At 43.5% G+C, this 18360-nt stretch overlaps 1 protein-coding gene across 4 annotated transcripts in view; it reads left to right on the top strand.

Annotated features, from left to right (window-relative positions):
• LOC124176153 (RNA pseudouridylate synthase domain-containing protein 2-like) overlaps positions 1–18360 on the top strand; it is an 86795-nt gene that overhangs the window by 12018 nt on the left and 56417 nt on the right. Inside the window, exons 1-2 of one of the 4 annotated variants that reach the window (XM_046557053.1) lie at positions 17439–17990; positions 18126–18328. The exons of 1 other annotated variant lie outside the window; for it this stretch is intronic. In XM_046557053.1, coding sequence (XP_046413009.1) covers positions 18179–18328 — 150 coding nt within the window. In that variant the 5' untranslated portion in view covers positions 17439–17990; positions 18126–18178. Of the gene's footprint in view, positions 1–17438; positions 18329–18360 lie in introns of those variants that run through there. 2 more of the 4 variants (XM_046557052.1, XM_046557051.1) reach the window with 2 other exon arrangements.

Below are 18360 nucleotides of genomic sequence, written 5' to 3'. Positions count from 1 at the left end.
AATCTAAGATACCGTGGTGCAATGATCCAGTTACGTATCGAGAAAAGAAAATAGGTACCCGTGGTATTTTTATTCTTAGAGACGTATAGGAATCGATCGTTTGATTTATTAGCGATATAAGACGTTTGTTTATTTGATCAACTCCGCAACTGTAAATTCATTAAATAATAGACAGAGACGGTATTGCGGATTCCATGGGAAAAATTACCGATCTACTCACCGCTTTTGAGATTTAGAAACTCCAACAAATTAGTGATCAAGCTCGCGGCGTTTATTTATCCGCGTTACGACTTTTGCTGTATAAAGTAAACGTTTGTTATTCTTTCATGAACACGCGTGCAATACGCTCGTATAATCAGCCTGTGTGTGCGAGATGTGTCTCGGCATTCTTTACATCTTTCTTTTTTCACCCTACAAAAATTTTCTCTCCATAATTGTACCGTCAAGATTCCTATTATAATTTATGAAAGGCGCGAAAAGAGCTCGGTAGCTTGAGGAAAATAGCGAGAAAAATTATTATAAAGGGTAATAATAATAATAATAATAATAATAATAATAATAATAATAATAATAATAATAATAATAACGATGAAAATGTTTTTTTTCTTCTTTTTCAATTTGAAGAGAAACAGTGTGAAAATACCGGGGGAATTTCGCGTAAAGAAATATGCTTCATGGATAATTCAACCTGTGAGTTGTGCGGTAACAGGTGTCACCGAGATATATATCATCTATAAGCTACAACAATACGGGAGAGAAGATTTCAAGCTAACCGGTTGCGCAAAAATTTCTTAATTCGCGCTATTGTATTCGCGTCGAGCATTTCGTCGTTATTTTGTTAATTTTTCTTCATCCCTTCTTTTTTGAGTACTTCATTTTATCCCCTCCCCCCCCGGGAACTTGGGAAAGGCGAAGAGCTGTCGCGTTTTAATGCCTTATAATATACCTGTAATAATATTATCCATGGTAGGAGAAAAAAAAGGTATGCATGGAAAATGGTACGAAATTAAACGAATGTTTGGGGGAAATAAAAGGGCAAGAAGAAAAGGGAAAATAAAGAAAAAAAAAAAAAAAAAAACAATTCCGAAGAAAAGATGGTGCTTCTGCACGACGCGCGGGAAAGTTTTCCCCCGTCTCGGTTAGGCATTCGTTCCACTTTTACTTTCAAATTTTCAACCTCTTCACTCTCGCTCTGCGACTCTCCTCTTTCTTTCGTCTCTGCAAAACCGCGAGTGAACGGCAAATATGTTTTCTCTTCATCCCTTAAAAATATCTCTCTCTTCCTCTCTCTCTCTCTCTCTCTCTATATATATATATATATATATTTATATTTATTTATTTATTTATTTGTGGGTCTATCGACGATTCCTCGACCCGCATTTATCCAGGTTAATTATTCGTCTTAATTAGGCAACAACGTCGAGTCGGAAGATATTCGTTACGCTATTGGAATCCGCGGAGAGGATCGAAATTTGGAAACAGCAGCGCTAGCACGCGTTGTACGAAAATAATATAATTAATCGGCTCCGAAGCATGTCGGTCCGACCTTGTGATCTCATCGCCATCGTTGCTCGGATACCAGTGAAAGTCTTCGATGGCACGGCGAACAGGTTTTGATAGGTGGACCAGGTGCTTTCGGCCCGTGGAAAATCAGGTTCGGGCCGGACGCGATTGCGTCGATCGTACGACGGAAAAACACTTGGAGATACGAAAAATGAGAAGGTAATTAAAAACGAAACTAGGACAGAAGAACATGACGGTTACGCGTAAAGCAGCCTATTTCCAAAGTTACTCGTTTACTCTTCTTCGTCTCCGGTCCGTCTGAAATATCGGTGTACCAACTCTGTACGGATAGGTATGTCATTAAGCATATACTTAGTAGTATATACGTTGTATGTTATTTCTCTCGTTTCTCGTGCTCTTTCGAAATGACAATTCATTCGTATCAAGCGTAAAAGCACTCATTAATATTGTCGGCGGTACCAGGGAAATTTGATAGCGAGTAATAGGTGTAAAGTTGATACGGAATATTCGAATTCATTCGCACACTGCACAGATATACGTATATATACACATGCGTATATGACGTACATGTGTCGACAGTCAGTGGGACTAATAATTCAGGAATAGACTATCGCGTAATCAAGCCGAGGCGTTGAGTTTTGGGTGTTTAAAGAGGCGAGGAAAACGGCAAATTTACGATCATCTGGTTTCAGCGAAAGAACCAGAAAACCTCACGACGTACCTTTAACGTGAGATGAAACGGCGCGTGTATATAAGGTGGACTTTTGCTCTAGATTTTGCCTCAGGTTAACAGAATTCTTTTGACACCTTTTCCGTTACAGTTTTACTACTGGCACAAGGTCTCTAATCTCGCGTCTCAAGGACTGTCTGACTAGGAAACCGATATTTCCTTGTAGCTTTACATGTATTTGTATAAAGAAGCGTTTCGTTCCATCGCAAGTGACTTTCGTGCATGTCATATTTTGTCGATGCACCAGAAGAAGTTGAGTCGTGCTCGAGAGGGAATTGTGTAATTTCCATTTGTCATCGTGGAGCTTGAAAAATATCCTCAAATATCCTACGCGGCTAAACGTCGCGTCGTGTATAGATTTGCACCGCGAAATTGCAAAATTGAAGTTACGCCAAGGAAGCGACCGCCGTGTACCGAAGATTATTTTTTCAGGCACCGATTCAAAATTCTGCATCCCCGGCCGTATCGTAATCGTATCGCATAATAAACGCAGGCGAGAATCGTTAATTTATTGTTCCGAGCTGCGCGTGGAAAGTTTGCGCGAAATCGGCCGGAGGATTTAAAAATAAAAACCGATTTGTGCGGGGCTGTGAGAACGGTGAAAACGTGCGAAATGTGGGTACAGTGGAAAAAAGATGAGGCCTTCGTTTTTTTTCCACCAGACAACCGCTACGCTGCGTAATAATAATTACGCTTTTTGCGGTCCGATTACGTACACTTTGAACCGGATCGTTGCGTGATGCGGATTGCGCAATCTACGCACCAAACGAGTACGTTGCTCGGATGGCCTTGAACCAGAAAGTCGAAAGCAACCGCGATGGCCGCGAAATATACCGAACAGCCATTCGCCCCGGTCATTTCTCGTCGAGCAGAGAAAGGATTCGTTCGATACTCGACTCTCCGTTTCTCACATTGGATTCGACGAACGAATGGCGGTTAATTCAACGACGCCGATCGTTGAAATCGTGGCCTTTTTTTTTACCGTTGGATAAACTTTTTCTTTTCTTTATGCTCGCATTAGCGGTATTACGCTCGAATTTTCTTTTACACCCAGGAATTTACAGAATATTTTTCATTCGGGGTTGGAAACCGGACGAATTCTCGTCGATTATTATATTCATATTTTGTTTAAGAATGGAATCTACTCTCGCTTGTGAAGCGCGTTGTCAAGTACGATTGTGATGATTTATTGTGTTTGTTTCGTAAATTCCTAATTGAATGATGTCACTTTTCAAGGATTAACAAATTTTTTAATGCTTTAGGCACGCTTAGTCTCAAAGCAAAATCGTTACGAATTCATATCGATTGATCCACATCAACTGACGAATTTCGTCTTCTCTAATGTATTGGAAATTTACATCGTGCAGTGATTGCTGACTATATACAGAGCATAACGAAAATCAGACTTGAGTATATTCCGGAAAAACCATTGGTACAATATCCTAAATACCATCCTGTATTAGCGAGGGTGGGGATAAAAAAGTAGAAATATCGATCGACAGAAGGATCAGAATATCGAACTTTCATCGATGCAAAAATCTGATTCATAACATTTTTAAACGTGGAAAGTCCAAGTATAAAAAAATTTTAAATACAGAAATTCGAAACACAGGATGACAAAATATATATAGAAAATCTGTACACGATTCTACATAATTGCGAGGAATCCTGACGGCTCTAAACTTCGGCATTCCACGTTCTGACCTTTCTATTCTTCCGCTTCTCCATACCTCCACTTCCAACATTTAAAAACTTCCATAAACGAAATTTTCTTTTCTTTAAAAATTCTACACCGTGGCTCTCCAATTTTTGATCTTTCTACATTCAACCCCCACCCAGTGGCGACGAGAAGTCGTCGATGGAACGTTGATCCTTTTCTCGACGATGCAGACGTGGGAGAAACCGGGGTGCAGCAGACATGCAAAAGTAACCAGTTATCATTTTCACGCGATCCAGTTTAAATTGGAACATGGCCAGTCAGTCAGTCAGTCAGTCAGGCGGGCAGCCAGCTAGCAGCAGCCAGCATCTTTTGTTGGTCGACCTAGGTTCTCTCTCCCTCTCTCTCCTCCCTCTCCCCCTCCCCCTCTATTTCCTAACATCCCTTTTGCTCGGAACTTGTAGTAAGCTGTCCCAGGTTGGCAGCAGCGCCGATTGTGCAGGCGGCGAATAGAGGGGCAACAGGTTCCGTACACCGAGTTTCCACGGCAGTCTGCCCGGGCGACCACGTGCTCCGACTAAATATAATCCTCGCGGTCTCTTGTCTGTCGTCTAGCCTCAGAACACTTCGTCGTTCCTCAACCGAAATATACCTTCATGCCCGTGATGATTATACCCTAGAAATGACAAACGGCGCTATTCAAATTTACCAAAATTGGCCGTCGTGCAGACTTCTGCCGTACGAAAAATTTTTCGGGATTATCCGGAAAGTCGAACACCGGTCAGTGTAACATTGACAGCAAACTATCTGTAACCTAGTCCGTGGAAGTCATTTTTAGCTTATTTCTTAATCATTGGTATCTCTTTTTTTTCTTCTTTTTTTTTTATGCAAAACCGAGAGATTCGAGATCCTTTCTCTGCTCTAAAACGTTCGGTTAACCTTGACGAGGCATCGGCCAATCGGAGTTAACAACCGGCTTCTCCTTTTAGAAGGTAATTCTTCTAAATAGTTCTCGATAGTTCGACGTCGTCGTGGTTCGACCTCCCCGTTTAGTTCCGCTCATGTACAAATTTTACACAGTTTTTCCTCTAACGTTATCCCATAAGTATAACCGCGACAGCGTCTTTCTCATTTTTATATTCTAGGTAACAGATTGAACGTCTCGGCGACGCGCGTCGGGGCGTATAAAAATTTCTCCACCATCTTCAGTATTACAATATTACGAAATTTTGTAACGTCTTGATATTCCTCGGCGAATGTTTGGTCATTTTTAACAAAAAACCGAAGGGACCGGTAGTGCCGAGAAATTGCAGTAAAGTATTACGCGGTAAACTAGAAGGGATAAATACCTCGAAAGATTTGACAAAAATATTTTTTTATTCCTTAATATTGATTTCCTTACTATTCGCAAATATACATATATATATATATATTGTATAATATATACTCAAAGCTAAAAACGTATATTGCTGCAAAGCCTTTCCGCACAGCAGAGCAATTAGCAGCTTGCTACGAATAACGGCTTAAATTAAATACTCCGTGCCTCTGACTACACGAAAGAAAAGCAGATGAAATGCAGTAAACTGCAGCTCCGATTCAAGATCCAATTGCTCGGCACGTTTATTACGACTCGTGCATCTGCCTGTGTGCCTGATTACACCATCGCTACGGCCAGGTACGCGGATTGATGCCGGTGTTGGTTGTAAGTTTACTCTGCGAATAAATAATAAATGTAACCGCGTATCTTCAAGGATTGGCGGGCAACGCTCCTTTGATATTTAAAAAAGGTGGCGCGTGTCTAGACTTCCCCGAATTGTGTAAATGTCAATATAAATATTGATACGTATTGCCGATGCTTGAAGCGCAAAAAGTTTGAAACTTCGCGAATCACGATCTGAATTTACGAGGTCGGTATCGTGTTTTCTATGTTTACCACGGTTCATTGTATACCGAAAAGTCGGTTGAAATTTACTCTTGCATCTCGTTGTAGATGTTTAACCCTGATCGATCGCTTCAATTTCTCCTCAAACATTTTTCAAACTCTTCTCAGAGTTTCTTAGTCGTGGAAATTGGCCTCGCGACGCGATTCTTCGTGCGAAATAAATGCCCTTTTTCGACATTTTTGGCTATTTCTTTAACTTGAATCAAACAATCAATTTTGGCTAGGAAAACTGAGAGAGCCTTTTCTACGATCGTTAAACAATACTTGGATATATTTTTTTTTCCACATCTTTAGAACTCGTTTTCGAAGCAAACAATCAATTCCTTGTGGGGTCAATTTCACCCAGTGTGGCAGTTGTGCGATTCTACTGAGGTGTGACCGGCCAGGTTTAAACAAAATAACGTTGACTCAAAAAATTGACGTTTTCCTTCGGCCTACACATCCAAGAATTCTTCCCACTCCTTTGATATCGCTTGCAAAAATTCCAGCGTCGCAGTAGAAGCAATATATATATATATATATATATATATATATATGTAAAGGTATTGCGAGTGTGATATAGTGTCACAAATAATATGCTTATACAGCTACGCTTGAATGTGTGGTGCACCTGCTTGCGATACTTCCTGAAAAATGAAAAAATAAAAAAAAAAAAAAGGTGATAAAACGTCGGATAAACTGCAGGCATTGAGCACTCTCTGGAGTGCTGCATTTCCGCAGCTGTCCGCGAATAGTTTGCCCCTATAAATTCATCCCTCTGCAGGCCGCGGTACGAAAACCATTTGTATGTACATACATGCATACATGCATAAGTACGTGGATCGTTTCACGTTACTTGGAGCATCGCACGCGCGATTGAAATCGATCAAAGCGAAGAATGTATAATATGCGTATATGCATATATATTTATTCCAGCTGTTTCGGTAGCTGTTGCGGACATCCACGTTATTACTTTCGGTGCGTTGGCGATAACTTCGTAAGATTCTTCTTATACTTCGAAAATAATAAAGTTATCCTTTTATATTTCGACGGACGAAGTTTGTGCTGTAGGTGGTTTTTTTTTTTTTTTTTAATTATTTTTTTCCAAAACCGGCTTACGTGCTGTGAAAAAATGTAAAACGTTAACTACGGTCATTTCCGTTGAACTTGATGAGAATTTTATGCGCTTAATTATTAACAGATTGTAAAACAACGATTTCTTACAGGTGGGACCACTCGACCGCTCATGATGTTTAAATGATTTTTTCATTTGATCGTTTCTCAGAATGTACGCGAAAGTCGGGGAAAAATACCGCGACGTAAGTCGATAACATCGCTTGTGCCTCCGTTCATCTAATGAAAACACATCGATTAAGTGACGGGGAAAAAAATATTCCTCCGGCTGTTTTCGACTGAAGCAGCTCAATCGAGCTCGTTTATTTCGGATTTTTCTTTTTTCTACTCCTCGTCGCGTTTGTGACACCGAGACGGATGCGTTTTGTGTAATCGGAAATTCTAGATATGCTTTCAATATCTTGTAAAAGGCCTTTGACCGCCGGGTTCGTAAACCTTGACGAATACATGCGTGATCGCTTATTCGACGGAACATATTACACGCACATTCCCAATGTCCATTCGTGGGTGAACGTTTCCCCTGTCAACGGAATATTTCGTCGCCAGTTTACGGACAAATATCGATGCGATTCGGATTCACTCTCTAACTCTTTTTTTTTTTTTTTCGTTTTTTTTCTTCACAAGTGAGTTTTTATTTTCGCTAAATCATGACGTATGTGATACACCGCTGACAACTTCACGACACAACGTATACGTTATACACGAGTTTCGCATCGAAATCGATGGGCACAGACGATACATGCGAACGATATAATATATGCGAGAAGTTCAGTGGAAATTAACCCGCGTAAATTGAAGCTCGACTCGTTAACCCGACGAGGGTCGGACGTTTTGGATTATTTCGTTCTGTCCCGTGCTCATGCAATTATACACGCTGATTGTAATTGCGAGAATTAGGAGAGGGAGAGAGAGAAAGATAAATGAAAAAGGTGGTAACAGATTTTTCACCGTGCAGCACGTACGTGTTTTACAACACACGGGATGCGCAGGAAAACCTGAAAAACTCAAGGAATTTCAAAGATAAGACTGGAATTTTGTGTTTGCCGAAGACATAATCGTTCGTACGCAAAATGATGTCGATCTTGAGAAAAATAAGGTTGCAAACAAAATTAGTTTCGTCGCACCGTTTCGTACATCCTATACGTATACTACTCGATAAAAAATCTTCTTTCGTTTTTTTTTTTTCTTACGGAAAATCGCAGGCTGTTGTTTGTTAATTGACAGTGAGACAGTAAGCTACTAGGTAATATTAAAGGTATTAGTATTACTGCGTAAAAAAAAATTGTCATTATCCAGCGTCATATTTATTGGAATTACCGAAAAAGCGAGGAAATTTTAGATTTCGAAAAACGTACGAACCCTGAACACGAGACGGTACAAGCTGCCCCATTAACGATTCTCTGATACGAGAGTAAAATCCATAAGCTCCGCTCGAGCTCGACTGTCTAGCCTAGCTGTTTTGCAATTCGTGAAATTGAATGTTCTGCAATGCAGTAAAACAGAGCCGGGCGAGCGAGGGTGGAAACTATACGCTCGCATGTTTAGCCTTCGTCGTGGCATCATATTTCACCTTATATTTCTGTCCCGCTGATGCGCCCCGCAACGTGAAACGTGAAACGTGCATCTCTGTCGCACATAAATTCACCTAAATACCTTCGTACCTATACCTTTGCACGCTTGCCGCAGTCGCGTTAGACTTGCACATCCTGCCGAGCTTTCCCCGTCACCCATCGCTATTTTTTGACGAAACGTTTGGCGTTTTCTCAGATTTTCCCCCCACGCGGCAAGGTTGTCATACACGTGTGATTACTTTTTGAAAACAATCATCGCCCTAATTTTAAATCCCTTGAAAAGACTCGAGAAAAACTTCTTTCATTCGTGATTATGTATGAGGTACGGATTGAGATCACATGTAAGCTTCTCAACTTGGAGTCTCTTGAGACGTACGATTTGATCTACTGAAAAATTAATTAAATCACCTCTCATTTTTGTCACCGATTTTTCGCGAAGACGCGTAACGTATACAGGAATCGAAGAACGAAACACTCCTCGTCAATCTACGGATAATCGTTTTAGTTCGAGACGAGCCACCCTGTACAACATCCAGCGTATCATAGTCTTCAAGTATGTATGCGAATATCGAATATACATACACACCACCGCGTACATTAGAGGCATTGTGTCTAGAGGAGCAAGTTTCTACCGATTACGCGGATCCATGCTCGGAGTCATGGGAGGCAGCCGGCTCTGAACTTTTCAGCATTGCCTACCTCCGCAATGTGTTATACAATACAATATAGATACACCGCAAGTTGAAAAATGATCCAGCATGCGGTCGCGAAACGCCGCGTCCTTTATCTCTTTCGGTAAATCCCCGTCTCCAGAAAAGGGGGCATAGAGTTGCTTGCATCGTTAGGAAAGGTTATCACCCCACGGCGATCTATGGGGTCCGTAGCGATATCGAGCTTCGAGGGGGGGGAGTGAATTTTGGCGGTTTAAAAACTCAGCAACATCACCGCCCATTATTAAGGACGCGGTATTTCTTTTATCTCTGGATATTCGTGAATTATTACCCAGAACGTAATCATCCACCTTGCAGATTCGAGATGACTTTCCCTCTCGATTATCTCCGCGGTTAAATTCCCGTAAAAAATTTATACCGCGAATGTAATGTTGTACCACAGGATCGACCGGGATTCGCTCATAGATCGGGTGACAAGCGATTTTAAAGCGACTGCTTTACAAAGCGGTTCGCGATTTCAAGAAGTTTATAAACGTACGATTTCATCTTATTTCAAGGGATGTCGTGCGATATCATGCAATTTTACGCGATTTCAAGGGATTTCATATGATTGTATGCGATTTCAAGCGACTTAAACTGATTTCGAATGATTTTAAGCGATTTCAAATTGATTGCCGCGATTTCACAAGTGAATACTCCCTCACACCAGATTTTCTTAACTCAAACCCTGACGCTGCACACGTGCTGTGTAAAACATTGGCGTTATAACGGGGTCGCTGACGCCGCGTTAAAAATCACTGTGTAAAAGCAGAGATCTGATTTATGTAACTCGAAAAAATACTAGAATACTCTTCGCCTACTATATTTCCACGCAAATTGGTTGTAGGAAAATCAAATTTCGTCTACGAACGAAAAAATTCACAAGACGACAAAGAAATCAGGAAATCAATAATTCTACTCAAAAAATCATATCCCACCGAATTTCAAATATTTTCAGCCTAAAATTAACCGGACAACTCTCAAGACGCAGATATTCAAGACCAAAAATATGGAGATACCGCGCGATGAGAAAAGGTACTAATTTCAGCGAGTGAAGTGGAATTTTTCGGAAAAAGAACGAATCAACGATTTTTACGATACTTCATCGTGTATATTGGTTCCGGTTTATATAACGTCATTTTGACGCCGGCGTGCAGCGCAAGGGTTAAACGAAGAGGAATGTCGTTATTAGACGAGGGTAAGAGCCGTGCGTGCGTCTACTCGTCACTAAGTTGCTCGTGCTATTTTGGCTCTACCATTTATCGCGCGCCGGGGCATCCGAAGCACAAATGCTATTATCTCGTCGCGTATGTATAGCGGTGCGGGTTTTGTACGAACGGCAAATAACTTCTGGCGGAGCTTGCCTCGGACAGCTGTACCGTGACATCGCTGCTGACAAACCGGTCACAGCTGAGGCCAACAAGTTCGAACGGTTTGATCCGGCGGCGCCATCTTGGTTAATACACCGAGGGTCGAAATTCCGCGATCACAAGGTTTTTGATCACGCCTTGCGTGGTTTCATCGGCTGAAACACACGTCTCGGGTAATTGTACCTGCCCGCGAAGATCCGTGTCGTTTGTCAAAAAATGCCGAAACCGTGAATGAACCGTACTTTAATTTTTTCGTCTCGTTTTTTCGCTCTAGTTGAACGAGGAACCGCACGAATGTTTACGCTGCACCCGGTACTCTTGTATAAATATATACGCGTAATCGCACCGTGGTGTCACTAATAATACCGTTCGCTCTACTCGAGTGAATGAAAGAGCGAAGAGCCCCGCGGTTCGTCCCGGGGAGAAAAAACTTGTATATGTGGCGTGAAAGATACGCGGTTTCGAAAAGAAATGATAAATGCGAGGGAAAACAACCGCGAATCCCACTGCAGCCGTCCGCCAATCCCCTTTGTCCATTTCACCATTCGGCTGATGGAAAGAAGAAGAAGAAAAAACGACGGATAGCGCCCCGGATCTAATTGCCGGTCTTAAACGCTTTTCGATTTACCTTTATTTATTAAAAAAGTTTTTATTCCATTTTGTTCCGCGGCACGTTCTGAATTTTATTTCATTTTTTCTCCCTCTATGTTTCATTCTGCGTGCCTTTTAAACAAAGTGGAAACGTACACAAACAATATCAATTCAGCCATTTATAAAGGCTTTCATGTATTACTTGTGCCGACTTTTTGAATTTACGTGATTCAATTGTTCAATTTATTTGATTCTACTACTCTAATTACTTATTTTTGATAATATACCGTCAAAAAAAGTATGTATCAACGCTGCAGAGAATCTGGAGAATTCACGCAACAACTCTTTCTCTCTCTTTTTCTCTCTCGCGCTATCTCTTTATCGGTTGGATTTTTTTTCACGCTGAATCATTGCCGTATACTATATTTCTTTATTACCTTCAACCTCGTCTTTCCAATTTTTATCATTCCTCACCGTTTTCTTCTTTCGCGTCGCGCATGCGTTTTGGAGCCACTTGGCGAAACGAATCAGCGAGTAATACGAAGTAAGGAGAAGTGCGATAACATTCTGCGTTAATATGGTAAGTCAAAAAAGGAAAGATGGATATAAAAAAAAAAAAAACGAAAAATGTCAGATGATAATTCCTTTCTCTCACACGTGCTTCTTTCGTCTTTCCTTACACTAATTACTTTGTTTTCATCTCCATTCCATCTCACAACTCAATTTGTCAGAAGCTACCGCAACGCCCGTTACACACACGTTAACATACGCTTCAACGTTCTCGCCAAGGTCCGGGTGAGAGTTTTCTCAGTTTTATTGTTTACCCGATTTCTGGGTTATGCACGCTTTGGCCGAATATAACTGTTGCCCCTGGTCAGTAACGCCAGCCAGTCACTGGAGTATCGCTCTTACACCTATACACACATGCATTCGTGGATCACGGTTTTATTCAGCCATGTAACCACCTCACGCTATATGCAAATTCCGAAGCACGCGTTCTGTGCATTCGCTGCGAGATCGTTACGCGGTCCACGACAAAGACGCCTGTGTTCGTACTCGTATAATAGTAATAATAATAATAACAATGACGATGTTGACGATAACCATCGTAATATTATTATACGCAGCCGCGGCCGTAAACGCCACTTGCAATGCAAGGTAGAGGCGGAAAACTCGCGGCTGCCAATGTCACTGGCCTTTTCCGTAGTCGGTAATTATGAAAAATCTCGGCGCATTAATGATTTCAATCGACCAATTCCCAATTTCCAATCGAAAAGACGGAATAAAGCGAATCAAGATGAGTCAGGGAGAATAATTTCGTCGGCACTCGTTTTTCGCGTATTACACTCGTATGTAATAGAACACAAGTCCGTTGCTCCTTGGCGAGTACCATTGCAACACCATAATATATACCGTCCTGCAGTAGTGAAACCGGCCATGACTCATATCCTGAATACTAAAAGATCAGAATCAGGCACTGAGCCGTTTCGCGTCAGGCTGGCACGCTACCGGTATTCCATTCTCTTGAAGTGTGTGTTTTATTTATTTATTTATTTATTTTTATTTTTCTTTACTTCCTATCTTCGTTCTCCTTCTCATCTTTTTCTCCAAGTTACGCCAACCGAACGCCGGTGGGCGTTCTTTCCAGCGTAGAATAGCCGGTGGGAATTGTTACCACTAGCCGGCCGTTGAAAAATACTCATAACTCGCTTCTCTGGACGAGGCTTTTATCCCTCGACCTCAAAGCTCCTCTTCCGATATCGACTCTTCATTCGACGATGGTTGGGTTGAATTTTTATAAAAGCTTCCATGTTCCGTCGAAAAAAGAGCAAATCTTCACACATCATCCCGGTGTCTGGCAACTGTCCGCCGACAGGCTAGTCCAAGGTGTTGGTTTGGCTCGAGGAGCGTCTCGTTCACCGGCAGGGAAAGTCCGTGCGGATGACCTCGGCTCGTTAATTGCCAACTCAACGATTAAAGCAGCAACGCCAGGCGTTAACCGTGTTCACGATGATAATACGTAGGTCCACCACCACCTTGCACGTATCACGTGTGCACGCTAATGCGGCATGTCTTATATATAGCCCGTTGTCCGTATGTGCGGGCACGTCGAAATCGAAGGACGTTCACGCCCGCTGCCGAAGTCTAATTAAGGTCCAAGGAAAACCAACCGCCAGCTATTATGAATGCTTGACGTGCACCGAACGGGCACGGCCGAATCCCTGTACAGTCGTCAACTCCGCGTCCCTCTTGTCGAGGTGCATCAGGTTGCAGATTGCATCATGCATAACTGATCCTGCCGATGTCGCGGAGCGAGGAAATTGGCCGTCTCGAAGTCGGTGTCCTGTGGCCAACTTCACCGATAAACTATGCGCGGCGTTGTTTATATCTATGCGCTTGCTTGACGAGTTTGCGGAATTTCGCTAGATATTAGTTCGCGAAATATTACAGATTGCATGAACAATGGACCGAGTGTGTATTTCAGTAGCGGCGGGAAGGAAGGCGTATTTGACCAAACTGGTTAAAAATCTGACCCGTTACGCTACGCGGAGAGGCCGAAAGAGCAGATCTTACCCGAAACTGCAGGAAAAGAAGGACGCATCAGATTTTTTGTGTAAAATATACTTCCGAAAATGCAGAACTTACCGTAGAATCAGTGGAAACCACTGTCTGCAGGGTAAAGTTTGCTACATTTGTAGAAAAAAAAAATACAGTTCACATGGGTATTTTTTATCAAAAATCCCGATGCTTCCCTCTTTTTTTATCGTTTTGAGTAAAATCTGCTCTTTTTCTTCTCTCCGCGTGGCGATCGATGAGGAGAGAGCGTAAAGTGTTGGATCGCGGTGAATAAAGGAACGACGGAAATAAGTCCTAATTATGTATGCCACCGCGCTAATAGATGTCCACTTACTATAATAAATAAAGGTGGAGTGTGTAATTCGTTGCACAAGGTGAGGAAGAGATAACGTCACAGTTTGATAAAATGGAATAAAAAAGGACCGAGTTAAGGCGAAATGAAGAGCCGACGGAGAGAGTACGTACTTTTTGAAATGCAGCTAACCGCGCTGTTATCGGTTCTTCGTGCGATAGAGACAAACTACCGAGCCATTCAACCGGCGTTCTTTTCCATTTGGAAAAGGCGGAACGGCCGTCGGGTGAATTCTGGCTCGATCGTGAAATTTCGTCGGTCAGCTAATCACGCCCGGTAAAATCCTCCCTAATGGATCGCAGCCTTGAGGCTTGGTGTCTAAATACGTACCGAACACTGCGGAGCCTGGCGAACGAAACTGGGTGCCGGGCGATATTTATACACGCCCACAACTTATTGTTGCCGCGATTTCATCCGTTCGAAAACTATAAAATACGCCAACTGTATCGTAAGTTGCAACAACTGGTTATACAGAGAGACGTTAGTCACGGATGGCGGAGCGTTAATCCACGGACTCGATGATAGTACCAACGGGGCCATGGAGTGAATAAGAATTTATTTATTTTCCCTCGGTCGATTGTATTCTCTGGCCGAAAGTGTGTAAGACGGATATACCTACGCGCGTATCGCGTAATACAAAGCTGCGGAATAAATTCCGTCAAAGTAACAGCGATGGACGGTTGTAACCATAGATAATAGAGTTACCGAGTTGGCAAGGAGCGCAGTCGAAGTGGTTTTCGTGGTAGAGGATTGCTGCTTCGGCGAATTCCGACTCCCACTTTCCACCACGTCACAATTCGTATTGTCTCAGATCCGATTTGGCGCGGCTCAAAGCCCAGCCGCGGTAATTAATGCTTTGATACACCCGGGATCAGCTGTTGTTTCACCGGGTAAAGCTCCGGTCCGCAAAGTTGATGCGCTTTGAACAAATTCACCTGGAATACCTTGGAGCTGTTTCAGAGATGCACACGTAACGGGATAAATAAATGAAACGCGATAAGCGATATCTTTTTGGTTCGTTACACGGACGGATTGATCGTCCCGCAACCGTCAATTACACGCCTCGCGAGCTATTTACGGAAAAATGTTTCATTGTTTTAACGCATATTATTCTTGGGACAGGAAGCGTTTCTCGAACGACTGCATTTCCTTCGTACGTACAAGGTACTCCGCATTTTCACCTTGCCAGCAACTCGGGACAAAGGAGCCAATCCTTTACGTGAAGAAAAAGAAGGACCATGTGTTTCGGGTGAAGGTAAAGAAACCCAAGGGAGAAATAATCGATGTCAGAGGTAGAAACAAAGATTTATCACCCATCATGGCTTGTTTCGGGTCTTTTCCATTTCCAGGGCGAAAAACTTTGCCGCGGAAAGAAGCGTACAACGCTTCCAAATCATAACGTGGCTTTCGGAAGTTTCGACTGACACTACAAGCCACGTGCCGAGCTGATCAATTTCAGTATCGGAAACGGTATTATCCGAATCGTAGCGCCGTCGTATGTAAAATAAAAGTTATATAGCTTAAAAATATCCCACATCCGTCCGTTCGCCCGGTCTCTTAATGCCGCCTATTAGTTTCTATGCCGCAGTTGAATCAAAATCGGCATCCTTACGTTACGTGATTCGTATTTAGGTTAGGCAACAGAGTCTCGAAATATCTGGGTATCCTCATATTCCACAGTGCCCGAGCATGCCTGTCCCTCAATAATGCCGGAGATATCGACTGTTGAAATTTCGAGAGGGTGTATTGGTTTGTTTCACGTACGCTCGACTCTCGAGATTACACGTAAATCTCGGACGTGGTCAGTGGCTGTGGTATACCGTAAGCCCGATGCGCCAAGGGCTTATTCTGCGCAAAATAAACCGTCGTAGCGGATAAAAATGTCTCTTCTCCCGACAATCGCTGCGTACAGTTTCTGTGTGCTCCATTTGATCCGTAATTCAGCTTTCGAATTACTCAGTTACGTAACGAGGCTGGAGCAGCAGTTTACGGTTACCTTATTAAGCTTCGAAAATTCTAACCATTTCCAACAATTTGGATAGAGAGCAGATTGAACGAGACTCAGGAGACTCGAGCCGGCTTTCGATCGCTGTAAATTATCGAGTGTTTGAGTTTTGGATTTCCCGTTCGGGTGTATCGTGTCTCTTGTAAACTTTGGTTAACCAACGGCGTAGGCACCTCCCGAGCTTAGCCCTTCGAGTAACTATCGAAAGTCCTGTAAAGCCATTTGCAAGATGTTTTCCAAAATATTCACCCGGTACTGCGGAGCGGAATTTCGACTGGAATTTGACGTAACCTTGACTGCCGGTCAAATCTCCAAAATTCCGTGAATTTTGTTTTGCATTTTTTGACATTATCGTGTAGCATGATATCTCAGTGCGCATGCAACGGAGCGGCAAATTATTTCCATCATCAATTTTCGACGCCACGAACACGTTGCCGCGTCACGAATTTTCACGTCGTCGATTTCCCCGTCTACCGTACAAGTCCAAAGTCCCGCGAAGTCGGTATATTTCCCGAAAGTAATTGCAGCGTAACCGAATCCGTACTCCCTTCCCCATCCGTCAAAGTCAAACGATTACAGCGGATCCCCTTCGAAGCCCGACTCGGTCCTTTTGGTATTATTAAAGCAGCCAGGCTGAAGAAGCGCTCAGCGTGAGCCCAGCATCCATTCCGCAATCGAAAAACCGCGGAACTGCGATTAGACTAAATATGACGCGTGTCAGATATTCGTTACGTCCACCGATAAAATCAGTTGGCCGACAGGATGAATCGGAGGAAAAACTAACCGAAGCATCATCCGCGCGATGCAACGTGTACGTAAATAATTCCTATTACAGAGGCGTAGGGCACTCGGATCTCGTCTCATCTCGACTCGTCGGATTTAGCAGTGACGTTTATCCCGGCGTACGAATGACCTTCCAAAGTGGTCGAACGAGGGGCGATAAATCTGACTTTTCTGTGATTCGGTAAGAAAGAGGGCGACGAAGCACGTGCTTCGCATCTGCAGATCTCTGCAGCGGTGAAACGGAGAGGCTGTTCGCTCTTTCTCGGATTATTTCATTTCCCTCTCTCTCTCTCTCTCCTCTCTATTTTCTCGCGTGCCGCGCGGACCACGACGTCGCTAACCGTCGGCCACGGACTCCGTACGCGAGATAAAGATAGACACGCGATAAAGAATCGGTCGGAGGATGGAACGCCGACACGCTTCGGTCCTCCGGTCCTCCGGTTCTCCGGGAGGGAGAGAGGAGAGTGGCCGCCATGTGCTCGCGAGGGACGCGCCTCTAGGCCCAGGGCTCAGTCGACGCGACGCGCTCCTCCAGAGCACGTCGCACACACCTGTCGCTGTTGGAGCACCGAGCGCACACCCGAGCATAACCGAGACAACAAGTGCCGGGCTTTTTAACACTCGTACGAAGTTTCGTTCGCCGTTTACCGGCCCCTTTCTACCCTGGTGATTTATCCCGAGTTTACACCCCAAGAGTCCTTCCCGTCCCATGGTTCCCTAATCGCCGCGGATGGTAGCTTGGATTTGACTTTCCAAATCGCGGACCCGATCCCGTGTCATCCCGTCGAGTGATTTAGCATCCGCTGCAGGGGGAGGAGAAAAACGGAGGGAGGAAAGCAAGCATGCGTCGAGACACCGGAGACCAGAGGATACGCTCTTGCTGCCTATCGCAACTCGCTCCCCGAGCGTACTGACCAAATCCCCCCTCCTCGTTTGCAGAAAAATAATTTAGAGGGATAAATAGAGGAAGGAAGATACTTGGAACAGTTCGCGTATGGTTTCAGGACTCATTCGACGAAAGCACGCGCAAATCGGTGAAGGGTTTTTGCGTCGGTAGAAAGGACTGTGAGTTCTCGTTGAATGGCGTAATCAGCTGTTCTTGGTAAAAAGTTTCGCCAATATTCAACCCCGCGAATCCCGTTACGGCGATATACATATTTTATTTTATTTATTTTTTTTTTCATCGTGACGTGGTAAAAGGGTGAGAAACAAACAGGAAGAAAGACAATCGAAGCTCGCGCATTGACAGCGACATGCATCACACGGCGCCCTGGTACCTCCCTTGGGGTCTGAAGTTGGTGCCGCTGCCGATACCCCCGGGACATCCCGCCTCGAGTATTCCTCATCCTGGGCTCCATCTTTTGGCACCGTTGCACGGACTTTATGCTCCGGATCCCCAGAAGGTAGGACAAGCATAGCACATTTTTCGAAGGGA

The sequence above is a fragment of the Neodiprion fabricii genome, chromosome 2, assembly GCF_021155785.1.
Source record: "Neodiprion fabricii isolate iyNeoFabr1 chromosome 2, iyNeoFabr1.1, whole genome shotgun sequence".
NCBI lineage: Eukaryota > Metazoa > Arthropoda > Insecta > Hymenoptera > Diprionidae > Neodiprion > Neodiprion fabricii.
This window is presented reverse-complemented; position numbering and strand designations above follow the sequence as displayed.